The 26944-nt window shown below is 42.1% G+C and overlaps 1 protein-coding gene across 1 annotated transcript in view; it reads left to right on the plus strand.

Moving 5' to 3' along the window:
- The window catches only part of LOC126295269 (uncharacterized), a 254583-nt gene that overhangs the window by 192893 nt on the left and 34746 nt on the right, over positions 1 to 26944 (plus strand). Inside the window, exons 21-25 of the mRNA XM_049987697.1 lie at positions 9186 to 9409; positions 12609 to 12677; positions 15955 to 16023; positions 19634 to 19693; positions 23976 to 24065. Of these exons, the coding sequence (XP_049843654.1) occupies positions 9186 to 9409; positions 12609 to 12677; positions 15955 to 16023; positions 19634 to 19693; positions 23976 to 24065 (512 nt within the window). The remainder of the gene's footprint in view (positions 1 to 9185; positions 9410 to 12608; positions 12678 to 15954; positions 16024 to 19633; positions 19694 to 23975; positions 24066 to 26944) is intronic.

Raw genomic sequence — 26944 nt, forward strand, 5'->3', positions numbered from 1 at the left:
ATACACTCTTTTCTTCCATGCATCATATGGCTCGTATCACGATTATAGTAGAAGTAACGTACACGTTGAACAATCACATACATGTTCAACTATTTTCTCACACAGTGCCTTACCTGGCTTTGGATTTGGTGTCACAGATAAACCATGTTCTGCAACTAGCTGTTTTTTTCTCTATACAGTGTAATTCGAAGTGCAAAATTGTTTAATTGTTTTCCTCATATTACAGGTCTTTGGAAGTACAGCCAGAATTTGTATTTTATCACATACTGCTTCCACTATGAAACTTATCTTTCAACTGGGCTATGATTTCTCTTTCTGCATTTTTTTTCATATTCATCTTTTTTCGAGTGTTGCCACATAAGTACACTCCAACACTGATGCTTTTAGATGGGCACTCTTTCTCATATTGAAATCTTCTTTTCTTCCCAGGAGATTCACGTAAATACTGAAGGACAGTATTTAAAGAATACAGTGCTTGTTTAGATCCCAATTCATCTTTTGTAGAATTACCAGCACATATGATGCTTCACTTGCAAGGCTTAATGGTTTTTGTGATATTTGTGTTCTATATTTGCTGCAAATATTTCCACCAGCAATACAGTGCAACTCTTGCTTTCTCTCCTCTCTTGAACATTCCTCAAATTCTTCTGTACTCTTGCATAACCACCTTTTGGAAATGGATTGCAACAAGTCAGTTTTGACTCGAAACCCATTTTTTACAAAGTACCACTAAAATATTACTTCATAGCGCATGTACACTGCAGTGTGAGTAAACTAAACACATCCAGAAAAAAGATCCAATGACGGTTGTTTGGAGTAAAAGACCCCTTGACTGACTGTTCACAGTAACAAATGATCACCAGTCGGTCAGACTAATAGTGACCGGTATCGGATGCTGTTCTCAGCCCCTGTTCGAGTGTGCGACAATCGAACTTGACGAGATGGCAAAAATGTTCGATTGTGCCACTCGAGTATCATTCGCCGCATGTTGCCAGATTGGGTCTAACAGTGGAAATACAAACCCGTAATGTTTGGATACACATTAGTAGTGTCCTGCTCAACACAGTCGTGTCATTTAAATATCTGGGTGTAATGTTGCGAAGCGATGTGAAGTGGAATGAGAGTGCAAAGGTTGCGGTACGAAGCCAGGAGTGAGACTGCTGTGCCTCTCCAAAATATTGGGCAATCGGGACCTCTTCCTACATCACCAACGTACCGCTCACGGGAGGTTATTTGCAGTGGTGCAACAACTTCGATTTGTTGCCGAGCGTGCCTTGCCGTCCGTCGACAGTTTACACCTCCCGGTCACGGCAAATTTCTGACTGCGTCCGTTTTGTCTCGTGGTGTTAACAGCACCTTACGTGTGAGACAGTAATTCTTGGGACTGGCTGCAACCAGTCTCCGAATGCTGGTGTGGAGTGACAGAATGTTGTGGGAGCCCTCCAGTTGTCTGATGGCGGATGCCGACGCGAAGGGGCCGCGGTGTGCTCGACAGGCGGTACAACGATCTTCCTTCACGGCGGAGGAATGCGGTCAATTGGAACCTTAGTGATGAATGTACAGTGTAGATTGCCTGGATTTTGTGTGTGATGAGAACTTGGATGTTAAAATAATATTCTCCATCACACTGATGAATCGTTAGCCAAACTGGGCTGATCGCAAGGGCTTTGCATTGCTCAATATATGCCCTGTCTTAACAGTATATGTCCTTTGGCCTGTTGTCAAAAAGAGTTACATTTACTGATTTATTATGAAAACTTAATGATGTACAACAAACTGTTAGTACAGTTTTAAAGACAATAGACGATGATTCATTCTCAGTACATATTTAAATATTTCTTTTGACATTTGTGTGGAAATTTGGTTTCGAAGTTACAATAACAGTACCTATAATGAAATCATTACTCGCATCTTGATTTCATGTCGGATTTTATTCCAGACACATACTGAGGTGAAGTAGAAAATGCCAAAATGGACTTCCAGGTCTAAGTTTTGTTTGATAATTTCAAAGTGACTGAAAATCAGTAGTGTTTACATCGGAATGTTCGAGAATCATTAATGAAAAAGTTAATCACAACTGATCTGATTAGTTTTCCATTATTGGCATGATATGTAAAGTTCACAAGTTACATTAAATACATCAGGTGACTGATAGAGGTTCCAAAAGTCTGTCTTTAGGTAAGTTGAAATTTACAAATTTTGCTTGTTAGTTATTGGTTTAATTGCAACATGGATATATCTCCTAACATTTCTATGGCAATGTACTAATGCAATCTTGAGGCTGAAATTTATGAGAGTATATTGGGTCACATCGTCAGGTTTTTCAACTATTTGTAACTTAAATGATCCAAAATAATGTTAATGATGTTGACTAAGTGTACAATTGAACCAAACAGTTTAATTTGCGGATAGAAATTAAGGAGAACTGTACTTTCTGACTTCTGTCTGTTACATGTTGTGGATTGGGTAATATACGATCTGATAAACTTTTAGTAGTATCGAAGCATTTATCAACTACCCTGCAACGTGTCCTATTACACCGCGCAGTCTGACATTGAACCACTGTCGTATCTGAATGCCCCACTAGTCTCAATATTGCAAGATTTGACCAGCTGGCCAAATGGAAGCCCACAACGACGCCCTTTCTAGTCGAGCCCTGATAACACTGTCCTGTACAAGTACGTGGCATCTCTTCGTACTTCGCAGCAATCACTCAAATATCTGACGTTCTCCTACCAGGACCACTTACGACACTAAACATGATCAACGCTAGTCACAGGGAATTGCAACTATCATTGTTTACGTAACTGTCAGTTGTGTGTTGGTGTACTGAGTTACACCGATACTGTACCGTGTCTTCTGAGTGCTTCATATATATATATATATATATATATATATATATATATATATATATATATATATATATATATATATATATATATATATATATATTTCCATCAGTCCTTATACCAGTTCCAAACAGCACAATCCATAGCCCTCACCCGCCTAATCCTTCACCTATACATCGACTCGGCCAATGAACACACCCGTCAACTCCTATCCCAAATCAAAGTCCTCAATCTTTCCTCTCCCACATCCACACCGGCTGTACATAGCATCCTCCTACAGGCCAACCGCAAATTAGAACAACATGCCACCCTCCACCTCAAAAAACTATCCAATCTCCTGGTTTCCCACCTCCGGAAAGGCAACTCACTCACCCTCCACGACCTTTCCAACAAACCTCAACCTCCTCTCATTGTACACAGACCCAGTCTCTCCCATCTACTCAATCTCCCACTTCCAGCTCCACTCCCCCCAACACATCAAATTTCTAGTCAACACAATCTGGAACCACAACACCCCAATTCAGTAGTTAACCTTTCCTCCAAACCTCTCTCCCAATCCGAAACCTCTGTCCTATCCAAAGGCCTCACCTTCAGCCCCACTCCCAGGTTCAACCAAACTGCCCTTGTCAAGGATTTACTGTCCTACACTCGTAGTCTCTGCTGGAAATATCACTTTGCCACGAAGAAAAACAATCCTGATCCCACTCCTAATGATCCAACTCCCCAAGACACTATCCAAATTGAACCCTGCCTGCAACAGTTCCGTCCTCCATCACAGCGGGACCCACCTCCTCTTCCTCAAAATCACCCTCTCCAAACCTTCCAGGAATTTCTCACTTCCAGCCTTGCCTCTCAATCTTTCTTGAAAAACCTTAATCCTACTCCCAACATCACCACAGCCGAAGCCCAGGCTATCCGTGATCTGAAAGCTGACCGATCCATCATCATTCTTCCGGCTGACAAGGGTTCCACGACCGTGGTACTTGATCGTCGGGAGTATCTGGCTGAGGGACTGCGTCAGCTTTCAGACAACTCTACATACAAAGTTTGCCAAGGTAATCCCATTCCTGATGTCCAGGCGGAGCTTCAAGGAATCCTCAGAACCTTAGGCCCCCTACAAAACCTTTCACCTGACTCCATCAAACTCCTCACCCCACCGACACCTCGCACTCCTACCTTCTACCTACTTCCTAAAATTCACAAACCCAAACATCCTGGCTGCCCCATTGTAGCTGGTTACCAAGCCCCCACTGAACGTATCTCTGCCTACGTAGATCAACACCTTCAACCCATTACATGCAGTCTCCCATCCTTCATCAAAGACACCAACCACTTTCTCAAACGCCTGGAATCCGTACCCAGTCTGTTACCCCCGGAAACCATCCTTGTAACCATTGATGCCACTTCCCTATACACGAATATCCCGCACATCCAGGGCCTCGCTGCGATGGAGCACTTCCTTTCACGCCGATCACCTGCCACCCTACCTAAAACCTCTTTCCTCGTCACCTTAGCCAGCTTCATCCTGACCCACAACTTCTTCACTTTTGAAGGCCAGACATACCAACAATTAAAGGGAACAGCCATGGGTACCAGGATGGCCCCCTCGTATGCCAACCTATTTACGGGTCGCTTAGAGGAAGCCTTCTTGGTTACCCAAGCCTGCCAACCCAAAGTTTGGTACAGATTTATTGATGACATCTTCATGATCTGGACTCACAGTGAAGAACAACTCCAGAATTTCCTCTCCAACCTCAACTCCTTTGGTTCCATCAGATTCACCTGGTCCTACTCCAAATCCCATGCCACTTTCCTAGACGTTGACCTCCATCTGTCCAATGGCCAGCTGCACACATCCGTCCACATCAAACCCACCAACAAGCAACAGTACCTCCATTATGACAGCTGCCACCCATTTCATATCAAACGGTCCCTTCCCTACAGCCTAGGCCTTCGTGGCAAACGAATCTGCTCCAGTCCTGAATCCCTCGACCATTACACCAACAACCTGAAAACAGCTTTCGCATCCCGCAACTACCCTCCCAACCTGGTACAGAAGCAGATAACCAGAGCCACTCCCTCATCCCCTCAAACCCAGAACCTCTCACAGAAGAACCCCAAAAGTGCCCCACTTGTGACAGAATACTTCCCGGGACTGGATCAGACCTTGAATGTGGCTCTCCAGCAGGGATACGACTTCCTAAAATCCTGCCCCGAAATGAGATCCATCCTTCATGAAATCCTCCCCACTCCACCAAGAGTGTCTTTCCGCCGTCCACCTAACCTTCGTAACCTCTTGGTTCATCCCTATGAAATCCCCAAACCACCTTCCCTACCCTCTGGCTCCTACCCTTGCAACCGCCCCCGGTGTAAAACCTGTCCTATGCACCCTCCCACCACCACCTACTCCAGTCCTGTAACCCGGAAGGTGTACACGATCAAAGGCAGAGCCACATGTGAAAGCACCCACGTGATTTACCAACTGACCTGCCTGCACTGTGACGCTTTCTATGTGGGAATGACCAGCAACAAACTGTCCATTCGCATGAATGGACACAGGCAGACAGTGTTTGTTGGTAATGAGGATCACCCTGTGGCTAAACATGCCTTGTTGCACGGCCAGCACATCTTGGCACAGTGTTACACCGTCCGAGTTATCTGGATACTTCCCACCAACACCAACCTATCCGAACTCCGGAGATGGGAACTCGCCCTTCAGTATATCCTCTCTTCTCGATGTCCGCCAGGCCTCAACCTCCGCTAATTTCAAGTTGCCGCCGCTCATACCTCACCTGTCTTTCAACAACTTCTTTGCCTCTGTACTTCTGCCTCGACTGACATCTCTGCCCTTACTCTTTGCCTTTAAATATGTCTGCTTGTGTCTGTGTATGTGCGGATGGATATGTGTGTGTGTGTGCGAGTGTACACCTGTCCTTTTTTTCCCCTAAGGGAAGTCTTTCCGCTCCCGGGATTGGAATGACTCCTTACCCTCTCCCTTAAAACCCACATCCTTTCATTTTTCCCTCTCCTTCCCTCTTTCCTGACGAAGCAACTGCCAGTTGCGAAAGCTCGTAATTCTGTGTGTGTGTTTGTGTGTTTTGTTCATGTGCCTGTCTGCCGGCGCTTTCCCGCTTGGTAAGTCTTGGAATCTTTGTTTTTAATATATTTTTCCCATGTGGAAGTTTCTTTCTGTTTTATTTACATCGTCATTAATTTGAACCCTATATATATATTAAAAACAAAGATTCCAAGACTTACCAAGCGGGAAAGCGCCGGCAGACAGGCAAATAAACAAAACACACAAACACACACACAGAATTACTAGCTTTCGCAACCGATGGTTGCTTCTTCAGGAAGGAGAGGGAAAGACGAAAGGATGTGGGTTTTAAGGGAGAGGGTAAGGAGTCATTCCAATTCCGGGAGCGGAAAGACTTCCCTTAGGAGAAAAAAAGGACAGGTGTACACACACACACACACACACACACACACACACACACACACACACACACACACACCCATCCGCACATACACAGACACAAGCAGACATATTTAAAGGCAAAGAGTAAGGGCAGAGATGTCAGTCGAGGCGGAAGTACAGAGGCAAAGAAGTTGTTGAAAGACAGGTGAGGTATGAACGGTGGCAACTTGAAATTAGCAGAGGTTGAGGCCTGGCGGAAATCGAGAAGAGAGGATATACTGAAGGGCGAGTTCCCATCTCCGGAGTTCGGATAGGTTGGTGTTGGTGGGAAGTATCCAGATAACTCGGACGGTGTAACACTGTGCCGAGATGTGCTGGTCGTGCATCAAGGCATGTTTAGCCACAGGGTGATCCTCATTACCAACAAACACTGTCTGCCTGTGTCCATTCATGCGAATGGACAGTTTGTTGCTGGTCATTCCCACATAGAAAGCGTCACAGTGCAGGCAGGTCAGTTGGTAAATCACGTGGGTGCTTTCACACGTGGCTCTCCCTTTGATCGTGTACACCTTCCGGGTTGCAGGACTGGAGTAGGTGGTGGTGGGAGGGTGCATAGGACAGGTTTTACACCGGGGGCGGTTGCAAGGGTAGGAGCCAGAGGGTAGGGAAGGTGGTTTGGGGATTTCATAGGGATGAACCGAGAGGTTACGAAGGTTAGGTGGACGGCGGAAAGACACTCTTGGTGGAGTGGGGAGGATTTCATGAAGGATGGATCTCATTTCGGGACAGGATTTTAGGAAGTCGTATCCCTGCTGGAGAGCCACATTCAGAGTCTGATCCAGTCCCGGGAAGTATTCTGTCACAAGTGGGGCACTTTTGGGGTTCTTCTGTGAGAGGTTCTGGGTTTGAGGGGATGAGGAAGTGGCTCTGGTTATCTGCTTCTGTACCAGGTTGAGAGGGTAGTTGCGGGATGCGAAAGCTGTTTTCAGGTTGTTGGTGTAATAGTTCAGGGATTCAGGACTGGAGCAGATTCGTTTGCCACGAAGGCCTAGGCTGTAGGGAAGGGACCGTTTGATATGGAATGGGTGGCAGCTGTCATAATGGAGGTACTGTTGCTTGTTGGTGGGTTTGATGTGGACGGATGTGTGCAGCTGGCCATTGGACAGATGGAGGTCAACGTCTAGGAAAGTGGCATGGGATTTGGAGTAGGACCAGGTGAATCTGATGGAACCAAAGGAGTTGAGGTTGGAGAGGAAATTCTGGAGTTGTTCTTCACTGTGAGTCCAGATCATGAAGATGTCATCAATAAATCTGTACCAAACTTTGGGTTGGCAGGCTTGGGTAACCAAGAAGGCTTCCTCTAAGCGACCCATAAATAGGTTGGCATACGAGGGGGCCATCCTGGTACCCATGGCTGTTCCCTTTAATTGTTGTTATGTCTGGCCTTCAAAAGTGAAGAAGTTGTGGGTCAGGATGAAGCTGGCTAAGGTGATGAGGAAAGAGGATTTAGGTAGGGTGTCAGGTGATCAGCGTGAAAGGAAGTGCTTCATTGCAGCGAGGCCCTGGACGTGCGGGATATTTGTGTATAGGGAAGTGGCATCAATGGTTACAAGGATGGTTTCCGGGGGTAACAGACTGGGTACGGATCCCAGGCGTTTGAGAAAGTGGTTGGTGTCTTTGATGAAGGATGGGAGACTGCATGTAATGGGTTGAAGGTGTTGATCTACGTAGGCAGAGATACTTTCTGTGGGGTCTTGGTAACCAGCTACTTGGTTGACGGACGGACAACCGACACGGTGTAATGAAAACCATCTGTGGAGTAGCATTGGCGATGTAACTGCTGGCTGTCACGGACATGCTTTTGGCAATAATTTGTTTGTGTACAGGTGCACAGCCCCAATGTATTGTCTAAATGACAATTTAGTTCTTTTGAATCACCCTGTATTCGAGTTTATATGAACATATATCGTACATGACCGACGTAGGAGGTGTCAGGCATTTGCAGTCAGATTAATGATCATGATAGATAATGTAAATTTAAGTGCCTTTGACATTGTAGAGTGATTGTAAAGTTACTGATCTGTTACTGCACCTCCTATATCTCTCTGTTTTACAAGTGGCAGCACAAGTAACAACATTTTGACTAACAGCATTTTACATATTTCAATAAAAGAACAAACAAAGTCATCAACAGATGGTGAAGTTCTATAACTATCTATTAGCTGTAATAAAAAAGTGGCTAAATGGTAGGTATTTTTTATGAACGAAAGTTTCCAAAGTTGGCAAAGAATTTTCGGCTGTTTAAATTTCCTGGCTGGAAGGATATTTCACAAAATAATACGTTTTTTTATTACAAGAATATAATTTAGTAAGCAGGCAAATTGGGGCTACACAACAATAACAGTGCAATTTGGACTGTGTTATTTTAAGATTTGGACTTTCTAAAGCATTGCAATTTTGAGTAAACATAAGTTTTTAAATAGTAATTTTTGGAGAAAGTGAAGTATTTGTTCGAAAGAGGATAATGAGAGCTTTCATGTAAGGTATGGCAATCTGGAAACACAGTGGAAAATCCAGGATGGAATGTATTAGGCAGGGGTCGAATTTTTAAAAGCACACACTTTTAGTGAACGTAAATTTAGGATATTTTGTGAAAGAAAATGTTTCCTTAAAATGAATACTGTTATCAGTAGTCTCAAAACAGTACATTCAATAATGATATGTAGAGAAATAGACAACGGATAAGAATTTTACCATTTCAGTTAGTCACAGTATATGCATTACTTGTAGAATAGAAAACAGACGAGAAAGAATACATAAGAAGGGGACACGTTCCACCTCGCCGTGTCTCGGAGGTGATTCAAAACTGTAGAGGCTTTAGAAACTCAGTTGGCAGGTTCGTGGTGTAATTTTTTCAGATTGCGGCATCAGCTTCAGAACTCTGCCGGAAGTAGACGCACACCGCGAAGCAGAGCACGGTCGGCCCAAGTCCCCACTGCGGGACTCGTCGGCCGTGCGGGATACGGTCTGCGACGGCTGCACGGAGGGAGACGCCGAATCCATTTTGGCCGCTCCTGCCTCTCCGCCTGACGGAGAGCTCGTAAAGCGGCAGGCGACGGAGGTGCACCGACAGGACACGCGGGTGAGTCCAGGCTGAAGACGTGTCTGGAGACACTGAGGACGGCAGTGGGATCCGACCCGACTGTCACCTGCCGTACGGCTCGATAACCGGGACTGACGGCTTGTCGTGCCATTTCTTTCATAATGGGACCCTTTGGCTGTTGGTTGTAGCACCCACACAGCCCAGCTGTATGTCGACAATGCTTATTTAGCAATCACAAAATATTGCTGGGTTTGCTAGTTTTGTATATTGTCATGACTGTGGACTGTAAAAGATGCATCCTACACAGTGGTTTGATGTTTGCTGGGATCCTTCAGTGTAGATGAAGAATTAATCTGGAAATTTAATGAACATCTTCCCATACAGTTTGGAGTAAATATTGACAGATTGGTCTCCAGACTAACAATTAGACTTGTAGCTAAGTGGTTCATTATACCAGAATAATCGTGTTCATAGATTGGAGGCTTCTTCGTGACAGTAATTTTTATTTTTAAGTAATTCCTTAACTTATAATCTTGGCATAAGCCCAGTTTGATTGTTGTTCTACGTAAATATTTCTGTTGTATTTTGTTTCCATGTAGAATACATCTCTATTTTTACTTTGTGACAAGAATTTTGACAAAAAATTTTGTTAAATCACAGTAGTCATTTGTGGGGTAGTATGGAAGGCAGTAGCAGTATGCGTAGCAGTGTTTGCAACAGTTGGATTTAATTAAAAAATTGACCATTTGCACCTGATGCACATAAAATCCAGATCTTGAACAAATAATGTAATAATTACAATCATCAGTACAGTAGGGTGTTGATCCATGCTCTTGAATAATTTTAAGTACATTGCAATAATCTCTCTCTCTCTCTCTCTCTCTCTCTCTCTCTCTCTCTCTCTCTCTCTCTTTCTCTTGTAGAAAACTGCAATTACAACTAAATTGCACATCAGTTCAATCTTGGCGATTTAATCAAACCATTAATGTTTTAAGTGTGATACACTCATTTCATCCCCATGGATCAATCCTTTTAACTCTCTTCAAACTGTATTCCTTGTGTGTGACTGGCTGAGCCACAGCTCTGCTGTCCTTTTCTGTCCCCGTGTAGCCTGTGGCAGGAGAACCTCTGGTAGTAGTGTTGTGAAATCGTCAGAGCAAATGTAAGTGGCGGTGAAAGCTCGACTCGGGTTTTGAGGCGACTGCTCACAGGTAAGCGGGAAATGTAGGTCTGTCAGAGATTTGTATAGTTGTCACGACATATGTCGTGTACACTACAGCACCAAATCCACGTGCCGAACCTGCCGAGTGGAGTTCGTTCCTCACCACTCTACGTGCACTGCAGAAAAACTCGTGGCTGGCAGTTTCGTTATTTGTCATCACACTGGCGCACACTCGCTGAGTGCGGGGCAGTGGGCAGGTGCCCCTGACACACAGCTGAGGAAACTTACTCATTCCAGTGTAGTGGCACAAATTGGCCCGACAAGTACAAATTAGAATTTATTTTTAGCTGTCGATTTTCTGTGTTTACGGTGAATGTGTGCACTCTACACTGATAAGCCAAAATGTTACACCCACTGCAACATTGCGTGTCGCCTTGTGGCATAGCGGGCACGTGATGTGGTAACAGAAGTATGTAAGCAGAGCAGACACGGACGGGTGATCACCCTAGCGAAGATGTGGGCTTCAAATGGGGAATTCCGTTGACATAAGTGACTTTGACGGAGGACAGATTATTATTATGCAGAGCTTTTGAACGAGTATCTCGAAAGCAGTAAAGCTTGTCGAACGTTTACGTGCTACTGTTGTGAACATCTACAGAAAGAGGTAGACAGACAGTGAAACGGCCATTAGGCACTGAACGGTAGGATGTCACAGAGTGTAGTGTTTGGAGGCTCATCTGCTGTGCAAAGTTGGCTAGTTTGTGACCTGTGGTATCTCTGCCTAGAGAGCACAACACTGCTGCACATACAAGTCATTTGGAGCATACTGTTCAGTGTACATTGTCAAACACGTAGCTCCACAGCACACCACCCCTATATGTTCACGTGTCGACTCGACAGCACCGTCAATTAAGATTGCAGTGGGCACGGGACCATCGGAATTAGACAGTTGATCGACAGGCTCGTGTTGGTGGTTCTTCGGGTCAATTACATTTTTGCTACACTAGTTAGACGGTTGTCTCCACAAATGCCATCATTGAGGTGAGAGGTGGCACGGAAGCTCTGGTACGCAACAGATGCAGGCTGGTGGGAACAGTATTATGTTATGGGAGGCATTCTCCTGCACATGGATGGGACCTGTGGTAGTAATAAAAGATATGCAGACAGCTGTGAACCACGTGCATCCCTTCATACTCGGCAACCAAATTCACCTCCACGTAAACCCTACGGAACCCATCTGGGTCACTATCGGGTGCCATCACCGAGTATACAGATCGGCGGACCATTATTTACACAAATTATATGACCTGTGCGTAGACGTGTGTTGTCACATACCTACCTCCACAAACCTACAACAAACTGCTCAGTCATAATGTTTTGGCTCATCAGTGTATGCCCGAGATTCACCAAGTATAACAACAGCCACTGAATACAAATACATGTAATGAACAGTCAACTGATGATCAAATACTGAATGTTAATGCAGGTTATTTGGAACTGTAAGCCTGAATGAATGAACAGCTGATGAAATTGTTCTCGTATTGTGTCTACAGCTAAAAATCACACTGACAGCGAGACATATTTTGGACACAAAAAATGAAAAAGATTTATGTTGAGGACTGAGATAACTGATTATAATTGTCAATTTTATTTTTAATTATCAGACAAACTTCAGTCCAGCTGCAGAGTAGCTGTAGCAAATGTATCGCATAAATTAATTGATAGGACTCGTTAAAGTCAATAGTCAGAAAACGGGAGGAAGTTGGAGCTGTAACGGTAAAGAATATCATTGTGTACGTGCATACTACAAATTAGCAACCTGCGTGCAAGTGAACATGAGTGCTTAGCGTCAGATGGCGCTCACTCACCCGTGTAATTAGGTGAGGCACGAGGCAGTGTCAGTCGTATTTGGCAACTTTTGCTGAGCTGTGCAGGGTATATATGCACTCTCCCTCACGTACCACAGCTGTGTGCAGACCACTCAGATGTGCTTTCAGGGCTCTGGGGCAGACTACTTTCTTCCACATTAGTTGCACTCTGTATCGCACATGTACTTACTCGTTTTCTTTCATTCAGGTGGAAGCTGACCCACTCGTGCCTCCACAGCAAGAGATTGAGACCATATTCGTCAAGGAAGAGACTTCGGTAAGTACTATAACTAATCTGTCTTCACATTTGTACGTATCCTCTGCGAGACAGTTTGTACATCACAACAGAAAGTGCTTTGTACGGTATTAGCACTTTAACTGCTGCGGAAAGCACTGTCGACACGTTTATGTGTCCCATTTCACTGACTTCTCACTGCTGCCCTATCTCGGAGAATTAAAAAAAAAAAAAAAATTGAGTGTTTATCATCCAACATGTGGGCCTCTTCTGGTGACATCCTTTGCAAAAAACAATGTTTCAGCATTTGAAGCAATTGTGAAATATGGTGATTGTTATGACCACAGGATTCACAATGCCCAGAGATAGAAATGGGCACGTCGTGCGGGACTGTCTGTCAGATATAAAAATCGATAACTTGCGAAGTGAGTGAGGTATCGTTCTGCTCTCAGTTTTAAATAAAATGTTGATGTCTCATCTACATTCTGTACACTGCAGTGTTTGAGCTAAAAACAACCAGATGCAAAGTTCATGCAATGTGTTTTTACCACTGCAAAGTCTTTAAAATTTCTTGCTATGTTTTGCTTAATTTAATGCAGCGCAGTAATTGTGACGATTAACAAAAACAAACTCAGTCCATTATAGTTTGCTTTTTTCTTATTAATAAAATAAATAATAAACGTGTCTCTGATACATTACTCGGAAAATAAAGTAATGTTAGGTTGACCATATGAACAGCTAGTTCAAATAATGTGCCCCAACTGCAAGTGATTAAGCTAGCAAATATAGTTTATTGTCCATAAATTCACACAATAATAGGGTGGCAATAAGCTACAGCACAATTAAGTGAATTGAAAGTAGACACATTTGCAGTATAATGCTTAAAAACACACTATGTAGGAACAAAATAACTAAAAATTGGTCAGAGGTCAGAGTTAAACTCCACACTAACTCAGAGAATCGGAAGTGTAATCAATACACAATGTATTAATCCTAAGTGCCAAAGTCCCCCATTGGCAAACTGGGTTAAAATTCAGACTTAGTGCAACTAATTCAAAGTTCGGATCAACTTCTCATACAAAAATGCAAGTTCTCGTGAACAACTGGCAGCAATAAAAAACAAATTCCTGACCACTGCAGAAAATCTCTAAGTCCCCACTGAGCTTACATAAAACATTTCAGAGCATCACAACGGATGATGGGAAAATTTCTTCCACCAAAGAGCGTGTGGCTCACTTCCTGTTCAGTCAGTCATCTCCCTAGCATCTGCAACTCCATCCAGAATAGTGTGAACAAGCGAGCTGCCCGCCACACTTTTAACCCCTCTGCCGTCGCCTTCACAGAAAAACTGTGCACATACTCCACTTAATGTTTTTTATGCTATCACCAACCTTACTTACAACTTTTTATGTATTAATGTATTTACAAATCTGAACGCATCACTAGATGCACACAAAAAATATAAATGAAATAAATTAAACTGTGTCATATTCCAATTCGTGTGTAGTACTTTGCCCTCGGATTAATGCTAAACAAATGTAAGTCTTTTTGTTGCATCAACCAAAACAATTCACAGAGTCTGTGACTTAATTATTACAATACATATCAATATGGCTTCTCTTTCTTACAGGGATTTTTCCTGCTCGTTTCACTGCCACGACGACAGTCAGAATTGGCATAGCAGTTTTTTTTTTTTTTTTTAATTACAGGCAAAAATATCCAGATTTATAAATTATGAATTAAAAAGGATAGTTTAAATATAGTCTTACAAACTAAGTGTTGTAAGCGGTGTGTAATCGTATCTGTCGATGCTTACTACCTCACAAATTGTGTCGGTGTCTCAGGCTAAATGATATATCAATTTTAATTAAAAGTCGAAATAAATTGTTTCTTGCAGATAAGTCAATTACATTACGAAACTTTCAAATTGATAGGTCAGCATCTTTGGTGCCATAAAAATTGTGAAAGTTATTAATTATTTATTAAAATTCAGTTAATTAAAACTTTGCAGCGCTTTTAACTTTTCCTAGTCACACGACATTGTACATCTGCGAAATGTGTTGTGAATAGAGTCATTAGTGAAGAAGTAATAAATTGAAACAACATACATGATGCAGCAGTTTCTCATGCATCTCAGAATTTATGTCGTCATATCTCCTGAACTGTATCGTGTACAATGATATATTTTTGTAGGTACGTTCAGCAGCAAATGTGAATATTTATGACGTTGTATCTCCTGAACCGGGTGTTATACAATGATATAATTTTTGTGGTACATTCATTGGTATATGTGAATACTGTCTGCACAGTGTCTCGTGAATACATTGGTAGTAAAGAAGTAATAAATTAAAATGTCACGCTTCATGTGGCAGTTTCACTGCACGGACAGTGAAAATGTGGTAAGTGACAAACTTTTTTCATTTCATCATTTGGTGGGGCGTGAGGGTCAGTGAAGAAAAGAGTTGTAAAAGTCTGAATTATGCGTAAAGTTTGTTGCAAGTCTCAAAGTGATCCCACTCTCAAAAACTGGATAAATAAAGTACTGTCGTGTCATGTGCCACACTGCTTTTTCACCCCTACCCCTTTGATAGGTAGGGGGTTCCTAACCCCACAATGATTCTTTCTAGTAAATAATATGTATACTACATTTTGTTGAAATTGGTCCAGTGGTTTAGGAGATGTGGAATGCACATACATACATTTTTAAAATTTGGATGGATATAATTGTTGCGGCATTATTTTATGAATTAACACTATTGAAAATTAGATATTTAATTGATCAATTCGCACTGCATCCCGTGACACTGTCCTGCATGACAGTGAAATGAATCATCCAGTATAAGTGGACACATAGCTGGAATATTTTTATGGTTGTCCAGTGAATGTTCCGATCACACTTTATTCACATGATACACTTGAACTGCACCATTTTTTTTTTGCCACTTTTGAAACATTTTACTTGCCACTTCTCCAGCAACCTGAACTTTGGCTGCACTAGATTTATATGGGCACAAGGCAGGAAAGTATTTTCTGTTTACTTTCTGGTGGCACTTTGTTCTTTGGCCTGCACACTCACAGTTGAATTTCAGCATCCAGTTTTGGTAGAGATGACTATATTCCCCCTTAAGAAATTTAATATTAAGACGTAGGGTAGACAGTACCAATTATATTAATTATTACGGGCACCAAATTATTTAGTGTCTGCTCTGCATATGCAATTTGCAACACATTGTAGACAATACATTTGAGTGATGACGACATCACGACTTAACACACACATACGTGCACGTGAGAGTTAACTCTGTTCACTCTTTTTCAGTTCCTGCACGAATGGGAGTCCCCCGACGGCCTCAGTATTGCACGGGATCCCCTGAGCTTTGAGGAAGAGGTGAGTGCGTCCTTATTTTTCTGTTATTCTCATGTCACTTTGAATAATTGCATTGCGTAGCATTCATTGTTTGAAAGCCGAGTAGTGGAAGCTGGAATTTAATCGAAAGCAGGTACGAACCGTGTTCCCGTGCAGTCTCACCTTTCACGTACAGTGACTCCTTAATAGTGCTGTCTGTCTCTGTAAAATTAATGGTTTACAGGCTCAATAAACTTCTGCAAGTTGTGTAATCAGGTAACAGCCACAAAGTAAAGAGTGTAGAATATCGTATTGAGAAATGTGCACAGTGAAAAGATTGCTAAATGTTTAAGCTTTTGGACAAAAAAGTCCCTCGTCCAGCTCGCATATACGTTGCCACTGTCTCCGGCCGCCGACCTGTTACAGCGAGAAACGTGATTAGTCTCACCGGGTGATACATCTCCGTCAATCTGTGTTCCAATCTCAGTGACCGTGTCCACACTACGATTGCATTTGTTGATGTCAGATCAAATTGGGCACGTTTTGTGGTCGTCTGCTGTGGAACCCCACTTTCAACAATGTGAGATTGACACTGTTTTCCAAAGCACTTAGGGCACTGATGACCTCAATGTTGAGCGCCCATAAGCCCCGACACACACACACACACACACACACACACACACACACTCCAAAGAAGTTGTGCCTACACCAGCATTGTAGTGTGTCATCAGATTTGCGACATATTGCTGTCTGTCCTTACAGAGCAGGCAAGCCTACAGTGTTTGTTTACTTACAAGTGGTGGATGCAATGTTTAGTGACAAGTCGTGGATGTAAAACAAGTCCTTGCCTAACTGAGTTTCACCGTCCGACACTTCCCGCATGTCCCTCAGTGGCCCTTATGTCAGTAGATTTCCCCATTTGTAGGCTGTATTGTTGATAGAGTGATCCCCCATTTGTGCATTTGATGCTCAAAACACCACTAGAGTGAGCAATATTGTTGAAACTGAGCCACATTTAACGGTAGTATTTCATCAAAATGGACGATGTTTCTTGCTACCTAAGGTGAAGATACTGATCATAATTTAGGATACCTTAAATACTGGACAACATCCCTCTCACTTTGGGTGATGTCAGCACTCGGAACAAAATAGAGGAATGGCCAGTTCTCATGTAGCACAGATCAAATAAGGAAAGTACTTCCTCTCTTATATATTCTCGCATCTCACTGTCATTGACTTAATCTCTATTTTGTGTGTTCATTTATTCTCTGCAAACTACTGTACAGCTCATGTTGGAATGTAAATTGACCAATATTATCAGTTTACTTCGTATCCTTGTACTGAGCATGGGAAAATGACAGCCAGTATGCCCCCTAATCTCTTCTATGCTGATCTCTTCATCCCCATGCAAAATGTATAATTGTGGCAGCCTACTGACCATGGAGTCTACTTCAGGTAAAAGTCTCTATAAATTTACCTAATAGGGTTTCTCAAGAATCTTTAGAAGATTCGCATTTGAGTCCCCCACACATTTCTGTTATATTTTCGAATTTATTTTTGTGAGAACTTTGAACACTGGAACAGTATTTTTTTATGGAATTTATTTATTTCTTCTGTCATTTTTAATCTTTTTGTCTTCATCCCCCCACCCCACCTCAGTACACCCCCCTCCCCCTTCCCTCTCACTTTTCACTTTTCTCAAAGGATTTAATTATAATATTCACATGACTTTACTTTTCTGTCTTTCATCTATCTTTGCTCCCCATTTTACTCTTCAATTGTCTTTTCAATTGGTGCAGCGTATTGTTTTTGATTTCTACTCTCTGACACCTCTCACTTTCTCTTCGTCTCCCCTCATACTCTGGACAGCTTTGCTTCTCTTGGTCAGGGATCTGAAGGAAAAGCCCTTAATTTCCAACCTGTTCCAATTCATCCCTCTTCATCCTCGAAGAAGAAACTTCAAGTATCAAAACTATTAATTTTTTTTAACTTTTATTTTTAAGTCTTTCTATCAGTTAGTACTTGGAATGTTGCAAATATTCCTGAAGAATTGTTCTGTGTCTACTATATTGCCCTTTTTGACTCTCTTTACTATGTCATTTGTGTAGCCATAGGATCAGGCTGTAATTCTTTTTACATCATGTTCTGATATAAATGGCAATACAAAGTAATACCCTTATGTGGCTGTCCTCTCTTTCTTTTTGTAATTTTAACAGTGCTTTGAAAAATGTGAATTGAATTTTCCATTCGATACAAAGCAATATCCTTTGTATAGAAGTGCATGTTCCACTCAGGCATGTGTAGTCATACATAAAAGGCAAAAGAAAACACTACATGTACACAATTCAAAATTTCTGTATGAATTTTACATACAAGTCTGTAGAATCTCAGAATAAAAAGCTAATTTTACAGTTTCATCTACATCTATATCTACATGGATACTCTGCAAATCACATTTAAGTACTGGGTTCATTGAACAACCTTCACAATAAATCTCTATTATTCCAATTTTGTATAGCGCACAGAATAAGTGAACACCGATATCTTTCAGTGCGAGCTCTGATTTCCCATATTTTATCATGGTGATGGTTTCTCCCTATGTCAGTCAACGCTTTAAAAATATTTTCGCATTTGGAGGAGAAAGTTGGTGATTGAAATTTCATAAGTTTCTGCCATTCTGCTGCAATGGAAAATGCCTTTGTCTTAATTATGTCCATCCCAAATACCGTATCATTTCAGTGACACTTTCTCCCCCGTTTCACGATAATACAAAACGTGCTGCTCTTTTTTGAAATTTCTTGATTTACTCTGTCAGTCCTATGTGGTAAGGATCCCACACCGCAGAGCAGTACTCTAAAAGAGGCCGGACAAGCATGGTGTAGGCAGTCTCTTTAATGGATCTGTTATATTTTTTAAGAGTCCTGCCAATAAAATGCTGTCTTTGGTTAGCAAATAATTTATGGCTCGTAGATTCGACTGGTTTATCATGTAACCGAAGTTTAACGGATTTCTTTTAGCACTCATGTGGATGACGTCGCACTTCTCGTTATTCAGGGTCAATTTCCAATTTTCGCACCACACAGATACATTTCCTAAATCTTTTTGCAATTTGTTTTGATCCTCTGACAACTTTACTAGAAGATAAACAACAGCATCATCTGTAAACAACCTAAGATGGCTGCTCAAATTGCCTCCTAATTAGTTTATATAGATGAGGAACATTGAAGGGCCTATAACACTAATTTGAGGATCACCAGAAATCACTTCTGTTTTACTCGATGACTTTCTGTCAATTACTACGAACTGTTCCTATTCTTCATGTGAAAAGGGGCACTGTAATTCTGATACCTTAGCAGTCCAGTATGGGTAGAATTTTGATATGTTGGGCATATGTCTCCCTCCTCCCCCCCCCCCCACCCCCCACCCCACCCCCCACCCCACCCCCCTCAGTCCGTACACACACACACACACACACAAAAAGCGCATCCTGTTGTCACTTGTATTCAACTGTATAAATGCAATTGGTGCATATATCTAAGCTACCTTTTTTGTGATACAATTTCTGCATTTATGCTACCTGAAAAATCCCGGTGATTAAAATGTATTTCATCAAATGTAGTTTTGTTTTATTTTTAACATTGGTTTGTTGCAGGTCGAAGAACCTACCGATGATTTGATTCCTATTTGTGATCTGCAGACCATTAAGAAAGAGGTAATGTAGCTGCTACATGACAAGTTAATTCTTTGCTTGTCTCAGTAATATTGCTGGCTGTTATTTAGTTTCAAGCTAAATATGTGGATGGCTGTGGATGCGTAGAGCTGCCGTACCCCCTACATATGTGTGTTATTTCCTCTTGTAAGATAAATAGAAAATAATTTTGTAGAAATTATCGGATCGACAATGTTACGACGACAAGTTTTGTGTGGTATCAATATTGAACAAAAATGCAGAAAGACAGTCTCTCACATGTTGTGACGGGTGCATGACGTAAAAAAAATACCAACATCGTAAGAGCCATTTTTAGCCTTCAAATCACTGCTCTTTTTGTTGTGTAACGGCACACCCTCACACATGTGACCACACAGACACCTAATTACACCACTCTGCGACGAGTAACAGAGCCTGCCGTGAACATGTTGTCGATGCCAGTCGGTTGGGGGTGCTCGAGTCCTGTGGTTACTGTGAATTTAAACACCGATCTAATTACAAACATTATAAAGAAAATAATATTTATAGGCAAGGTAAGGTGTTGTAAACTGTCAGTTGGTGAAACATGGCAGAATCGTTGAATTTGTTTTTCTGAAGCTATTGTTGGATATCATTCTGATGAAGTTGCTGTTTGAAGATGTTGACATTTGTGTGTGGCACAAGTGCGATGGGTAATTTGAGTTGTACCAACTGTGTTACCCTCCTGTTGCTAGGTTATTAAATACTGACTATATGAAGCAAGAATATTGAGCGAGTTCGGCAGAGTAACAGCTTACCCCTCACTGGAAGTGTGTAAAAAGTCAACACAGAAGACACACGCCATTGTTGCAAAGTCAAGTAAGTTATCTTGCATTGAAAAATATCCTCTATAGGATTATATGTGAGGAAAGCTGATGTATTAAATATACTAAAATGACTTTTGTTGAACACTGTTCGCATATTTTTCTCATATTGTGAATTACAGAAGTATCAGAAACATATCAACCACACACTGATGCACAGCAGTCTGTTTATATGGCAGTTTCGAAAGACATTAATGAGTGGTAACTGGACACTCAGTGTTCTCTTTACATTAAGGGAATTATTGGTTTTTTAGCCGCAGGTATTTTCCAAGTGTGCCAGAGCGTGGTCTCGGTAACAAAATGTATATTTGAAACGAAGTGTTTAATTCCACACACTGTTCACTGCATTTCAAGTGCACGTTTTCAACTTCTAGACGTATCACAGTGTGCCATAATAAGCATCCAAACATGAGGTAACATAGTATTGGTACTCCAAGAAAATTTACATCCCAAAAACCACATTGATACGCTTAATATCAGGTCGTGGCCTACTTCACTGGGAATCTGGACATACGAATGTGCACTTTAGATGAGTACAATTTAGTATGGGTCATGAAATTCCGGTGCTCTTGGAGTATCCTCTGATGTCTTGTTTCTTTTATGACATAATGTAAGATCTTTTAATGTTTCACACGTACAAAAAATGGGCTCCCTAAATGCATTGTAGCTGCGCAAGCACGGTGACGCTTGTCATCTGGCGCTCTCTGGCAACTGCAGAAACAAAACTATTTCTAACAGGTCATGGGAAAATATTCCGAATGGTGGTCTGAAAAGCATTACCATCAAAGTAAATTTCCTTGTACACTAGTTGAGCAATGTGCGAGAATGTACAATGAATTTCTTTCACCACAGAGCATTTGACTCTCATTTAAAAATCAACTCCTTGATGTTGAGCCATTTAGATGAATTTCGAGCCCAGAAGATCAGACACTTACGTTGGTATTAAAAATTTTAATGGAACATTTGTGTGATGCATCGTAAATTGTAATATGCGCATAAAAGACCAACATTATATGTGAAAGCTTTTCGTTTCGTGTAGCAACACTGTGTATATTAATATTAACCATTAACTTTTTCTGTTTGTGTGTTCATGCTACTTGACAGTGATGTTGCTATTGGTTGACTACATCACGTGTCCTAAGGTCTGAATACCCACTGTCATCAGCTGGCGAGATCATGTGGCATGAGCTATGACTGGCTTACAAAAGCGCATCGCAGTCTCGATTTCAATGCTCCGGAAAGTAACTTGCAGTGTTTGGTGGAATTCGAATTCATACTTTCGTAATACGAAAATATGCAGCATACATGTTGCTGCACATCAAAGATCTTTCCAAAATGTGGTTTTTCCTCGTGTTTAGTTTTATAAAGCTCCGGGAAATTCTACGCCCGTGTATAAAATCATAATCATTCAAAGGACTGGTAAGTTATACAGTTCCAAGAGGAAATATATTGTCAGTTAATAGGGAAAAAGTATGTTTTCACCCGGGAGAAAGCGTATTTTTAACCAGGAAATCTGGGAATTTTTTTTCCTCGTCCACGTATACACCCTGTTTTAAAAAAAAAATGTTACCTGGAATATAACTCCACACATATTAATTGTGGTACAACTTGCTTGCAGATATTGTTTGGAGTGAAGTGTAGTACAAATGTGTCAACAGTTTGCGTGATCAGTTGGGAACTACGTCATTACTGGTTTCGAAACAGAACTGTAGAAAAGTCGATGGTCAGTTGTATAATATGTAAAAATGAAACATTTGTCACGTTACTATTTTGTATGAAATTGTTTGTGAGATTACATCTTTCTGTCAGTAAGCCACCTTTCATCAAAATCAACATTCCCGAGTAGCATTTTTAGTTACAATATTCAATGCTCAGGACACGATTCCTGCTGCCATTACAGCAGTATGGTCGCTGTTTAAGACTCTTACTGTTCTGAATTAAGCTGCTCCTTCATAGAGTCCAGCTGGGGGGTGGAGTCACATTTGGGAGACACGACACTTTTCTCATATCTTCACTCCCATTTCCATCCCTCTCAGCTGCCTTATGCCATCTTGGAACCAGCGCCTGTATACCCGCGCAGTAAAATTGAGGACCAACCTGTTGGAGCCACTGTTTGGCAGCATGCACAAGGGAGTCACCATCTTCAAACCTTGTTCCACGCAGGCACTTTCAGTTTCCCAGAGAGATGATAGTCACATGGAGCCAGGTCAGGACTGTAAGGTGGGTGTTTCAGTGTTGTCCATCCGAGTTTTGTGGTTGCTTCGACGGTTTTTTGGCTGACATATGGCCGTGCATTGTCGTGCAACAGAAAAACATCCTGCTTTTGCCGATGTGTTCGAACACGAGTTAGTCAAGGTCGAAGTGGTTCCACTTGGCACGATGTCCGCAGGCAAGAGTCCTTCAGAATCGAAAAACACCGTAGCCATAACTTTTCCAACAGAATGTGTGGTTTTGAATTTTTTTTCTTGGGTGACTTTGCATGGTGCCACTCCATTGATTGTCTCTTCGTCTCTGGTGAAAAATGATGCAGCCATGTTTCATCACCTGCCACAATTCTTCCAAGAAATTCATCTCCACCATTCTCGTACTGTTCCAAAAGTTCACTACATACCGTTTTTCTTGTTTCTTTGTGAGCCACTGTCAACATCCTAGGAACCCACCTGGCACAAACTTTTTTAACACCAACACTTTCAGTATTCTGCAAACACTTTGTTCCTGTATCCCAAAATAGCACGACAATTCGTTCACTGTGATGCGTCTGCAGTGGACAAACACACACACATTTGTTGAGTAAAACATATGTGGAGGTTTACATTCCAGTCCCGTCCTTTTGCACTAAAAGGCATGTTAGGACATGTGATCTCTTGCATCATTTCTTTTTTTTTCAAATTGTGCCAGTAAAAAGTGTTTCCTTTTTTACATATTTTCTGCTTGTGCCTTAAAATAGCACATTTGCGCAGTTTTTTAAGTTGTCATACAAGGACCGGCAGCTATGGTTAAGGAAACTTTGTTCCTATATGGCACTGGATTGTTTCAGTGTGTGGGATAGAAATTTGTCCTGCATTGTTTTTATTCTCATTTTGTAGCACATTTCTGATCGTCCCTGAGACTTAATGCACGTGTTATTTGTGTCAATGATTGACCTCGTGAAATTTTATGTAGTGAAGTAACAAAATATGTTCCAGTCAATGTTCATACTAGCTTTTTGGTCCATATAGTGTTGACTTAAGATAGTTCAAAAATATTTCAGACAAAGGAACTGGATGCTCAGTATTAAAAATGCAGAATTTTCCCAATTAAAGAAGTTCAATATTGCAGGAATCAGGTTTTGTACTTTTTTCCCCATGAGAAGTATTTCCTGGCCCTTTCCCATAAAATAATGGCCCAGTACTGGAACACGTGCTTATAACTTCAATTAATACTGGCTATTTTCCTTTTTCCAGGTCATTGAAGATCCATTAGCAGTCTCGGGGCTCATCGAATGTATTAATGAGGATCAAGTCTTAGGTTTAGGAATGGATACAACTGACGAAGTAAGTTTTCGCATATCTTTCAAAATTCCCATAGATCTATAGTTGTGGGAGGTGATGTTCAATGTGTGCATAGTCTGTCATCAGCCGTACAGGCCTCCTGGGCAGTTTCAAGTGGCAAGTGTGCCAGGCAACTCGGATTTTTGGGTACGCTTCAGTGAGAAACCTACAAATATGGAGTTGTGGAATACTGTAATGCTGAACAGCTTAGAGAATCACTAGTGAAACAGAACTTTATATCACCCTCAGCTCTAGCAATATTATTGTATCTTGCAGTCATTTAATGATGATTGCATTGAAGAACTCAAAGAACACGGTAAAAGAAAGGAACAGCAAATGTGAAGAACATTAAGAAGAGAACAATGTCATGAACCCGCTCTACTGTTCAGGAAAAGTTAACTCCATAAGGACACTGTTACGGTGTGGCTAATGGCTGCATAGTACTTTGGTAGAGGTGGCCACAATGTCTCCTCTGTTGATGCTGCCGAGTCTGCGTTGTCCGTGTGGCTTTTCGTTGTCTAGGTGATGATTCCTTTGCTGCTCTGGATCCAAGACAAGGTGCGGGTTTTATAATTATCACTGGACTATCAAAGTCATGACGCAGTACTCCACAGTTTCTTTGTATCAAAAACACACATTTATTGCCAAAACTACACTCAACCGCAGCCCAATACTCGAGCGTCCGAAAACCCGTTGTAGACCAAAGATCATAGTCATAAGCTACAAAGAACATACAATTCCAGTATTGATTATTGATCGCAAAACCTAACTTTGTATTATCTTAAGCAAAAACTTTTTTAACACGACTTTAGCGTATAATATAACAAAATGATGTCTTATTTGTCTGTTCCATTACGACAAATGGCGAGTTCGAGAAGACAGCCTGGTTGATATTGATTGCCATTTGTTTTGACGTTGCCCAAATATAAAACAATTTTTTAGAGCAAAGGCATGTAAATTGAACCATATGTTCAAATATATTAAAAACAAAGATTCCAAGACTTACCAAGTGGGAAAGCGCCGGTAGACAGGCACAATAAATAAAACACACACACAAAATTTCGAGCTTTCACAACCCATCGTTGCTTCTTCAGGAAAGAGGGAAGGAGAGGGAAAGACGAAAGGATGTGGGTTTTAAGGGAAAGGGTAAGGAGTCATTCCAATCCCGGGTGCGGAAAGACTTCCCTTAGGGGAAAAAAAGGACAGGTGTACACTCGCACACACACACACATATCCATCCGCACATACACAGACACAAGCAGACTTTTGTAAAGGCAAAGAGTTCGGGCAGAGATGTCAGTCGAGGCTGAAGTACAGAGGCAAAGAAGTTGTTGAAAGACAGGTGAGATGAGTGGCGGCAACTTGAAATTAGCGGATGTTGAGGCCTGGTGGGTAACGAGAAGAGAGGATATATTGAAGGGCGAGTTCCCATCTCCGGAGTTCGGATAGGTTGGTGTTAGTGGGGAGTATCCAGATAAACCGGATGGTGTAACACTGTGCCAAGATGTGCTCGCTGTGCACCAAGGCATGTTTAGCCACAGGGTGATCCTCATTACCAACAAACACTGACACTGTCTGCCTGTGTCTGTTCGCGCAAATGGACAGTTTGTTGCTGGTCATTCCCACATAGAAAGCGTCACAGTGTAGGCAGGTCAGTTGGTAAATCACGTGGGTGCTTTCACACGTGGCTCTCCCTTTGATCGTGTACACCTTCCGGGTTACAGGACTGGAGTAGGTGGTGGTGGGAGGGTGCATAGGACAGGTTTTACACCGGGGGCGGTTGCAAGGGTAGGAGCCAGAGGGTAGGGAAGGTGGTTTGGGGATTTCATAGGGATGAACCGAGAGGTTACGAAGGTTAGGTGGACGGCGGAAAGACACTCTTGGTGGAGTGGGGAGGATTTCATGAAGGATGGATCACATTTCGGGACAGGATTTTAGGAAGTCGTATCCCTGCTGGAGAGCCACATTCAGAGTCTGATCCAGTCCCGGGAAGTATCCTGTCACAAGTGGGGCACTTTTGGGGTTCTTCTGTGAGAGGTTCTGGGTTTGAGGGGATGAGGAATAGCTCTGGTTATCTGCTTCTGTACCAGGTTGAGAGGGTAGTTGCGGGATGCGAAAGCTGTTTTCAGGTTGTTGGTGTAATGGTCCAGGGATTCAGGACTGGAGCAGATTTGTTTGCCACGAAGGCCTAGGCTGTAGGGAAGGGACCGTTTGATATGGAATGGGTGGCAGCTGTCATAATGGAGGTACTGTTGCTTGTTGGTGGGTTTGATGTGGACGGATGTGTGAAGCTGGCCATTGGACAGATGGAGGTCAACGTCAAGGAAACTGGCATGGGATTTGGAGTAGGACCAGGTGAATCTGATGGAACCAAAGGAGTTGAGGTTAGAGAGGAAATTCTGGAGTTGTTCTTCACTGTGAGTCCAGATCATGAAGATGTCATCAATAAATCTGTACCAAACTTTGGGTTGGCAGGCTTGGGTAACCAAGAAGGCTTCCTCTAAGCGACCCGTGAATAGGTTGGCGTACGAGGGGGCCATCCTGGTACCCATGGCTGTTCCCTTTAATTGTTGGTATGTGTGGCCTTCAAAAGTGGAGAAGTTGTGGGTCAGAATGAAGCTGGCTAAGGTAATGAGGAAAGAGGTTTTAGGTAGGGTGGCAGGTGATCGGCGTGAAAGGAAGTGCTCCATTGCAGCGAGGCCCTGGACGTGCGGGATATTTGTGTATAGGGAAGTGGCATCAATGGTTACAAGGATGGTTTCCGGGGGTAACAGACTGGGTAAGGATTCCAGGCGTTTGAGAAAGTGGTTGGTGTCTTTGATGAAGGATGGGAGACTGCATGTAATGGGTTGAAGGTGTTGATCTACGTAGGCAGAGATACG

The sequence above is a fragment of the Schistocerca gregaria genome, chromosome 11 (genome assembly GCF_023897955.1).
Source record: "Schistocerca gregaria isolate iqSchGreg1 chromosome 11, iqSchGreg1.2, whole genome shotgun sequence".
Classification (NCBI taxonomy): domain Eukaryota; kingdom Metazoa; phylum Arthropoda; class Insecta; order Orthoptera; family Acrididae; genus Schistocerca; species Schistocerca gregaria.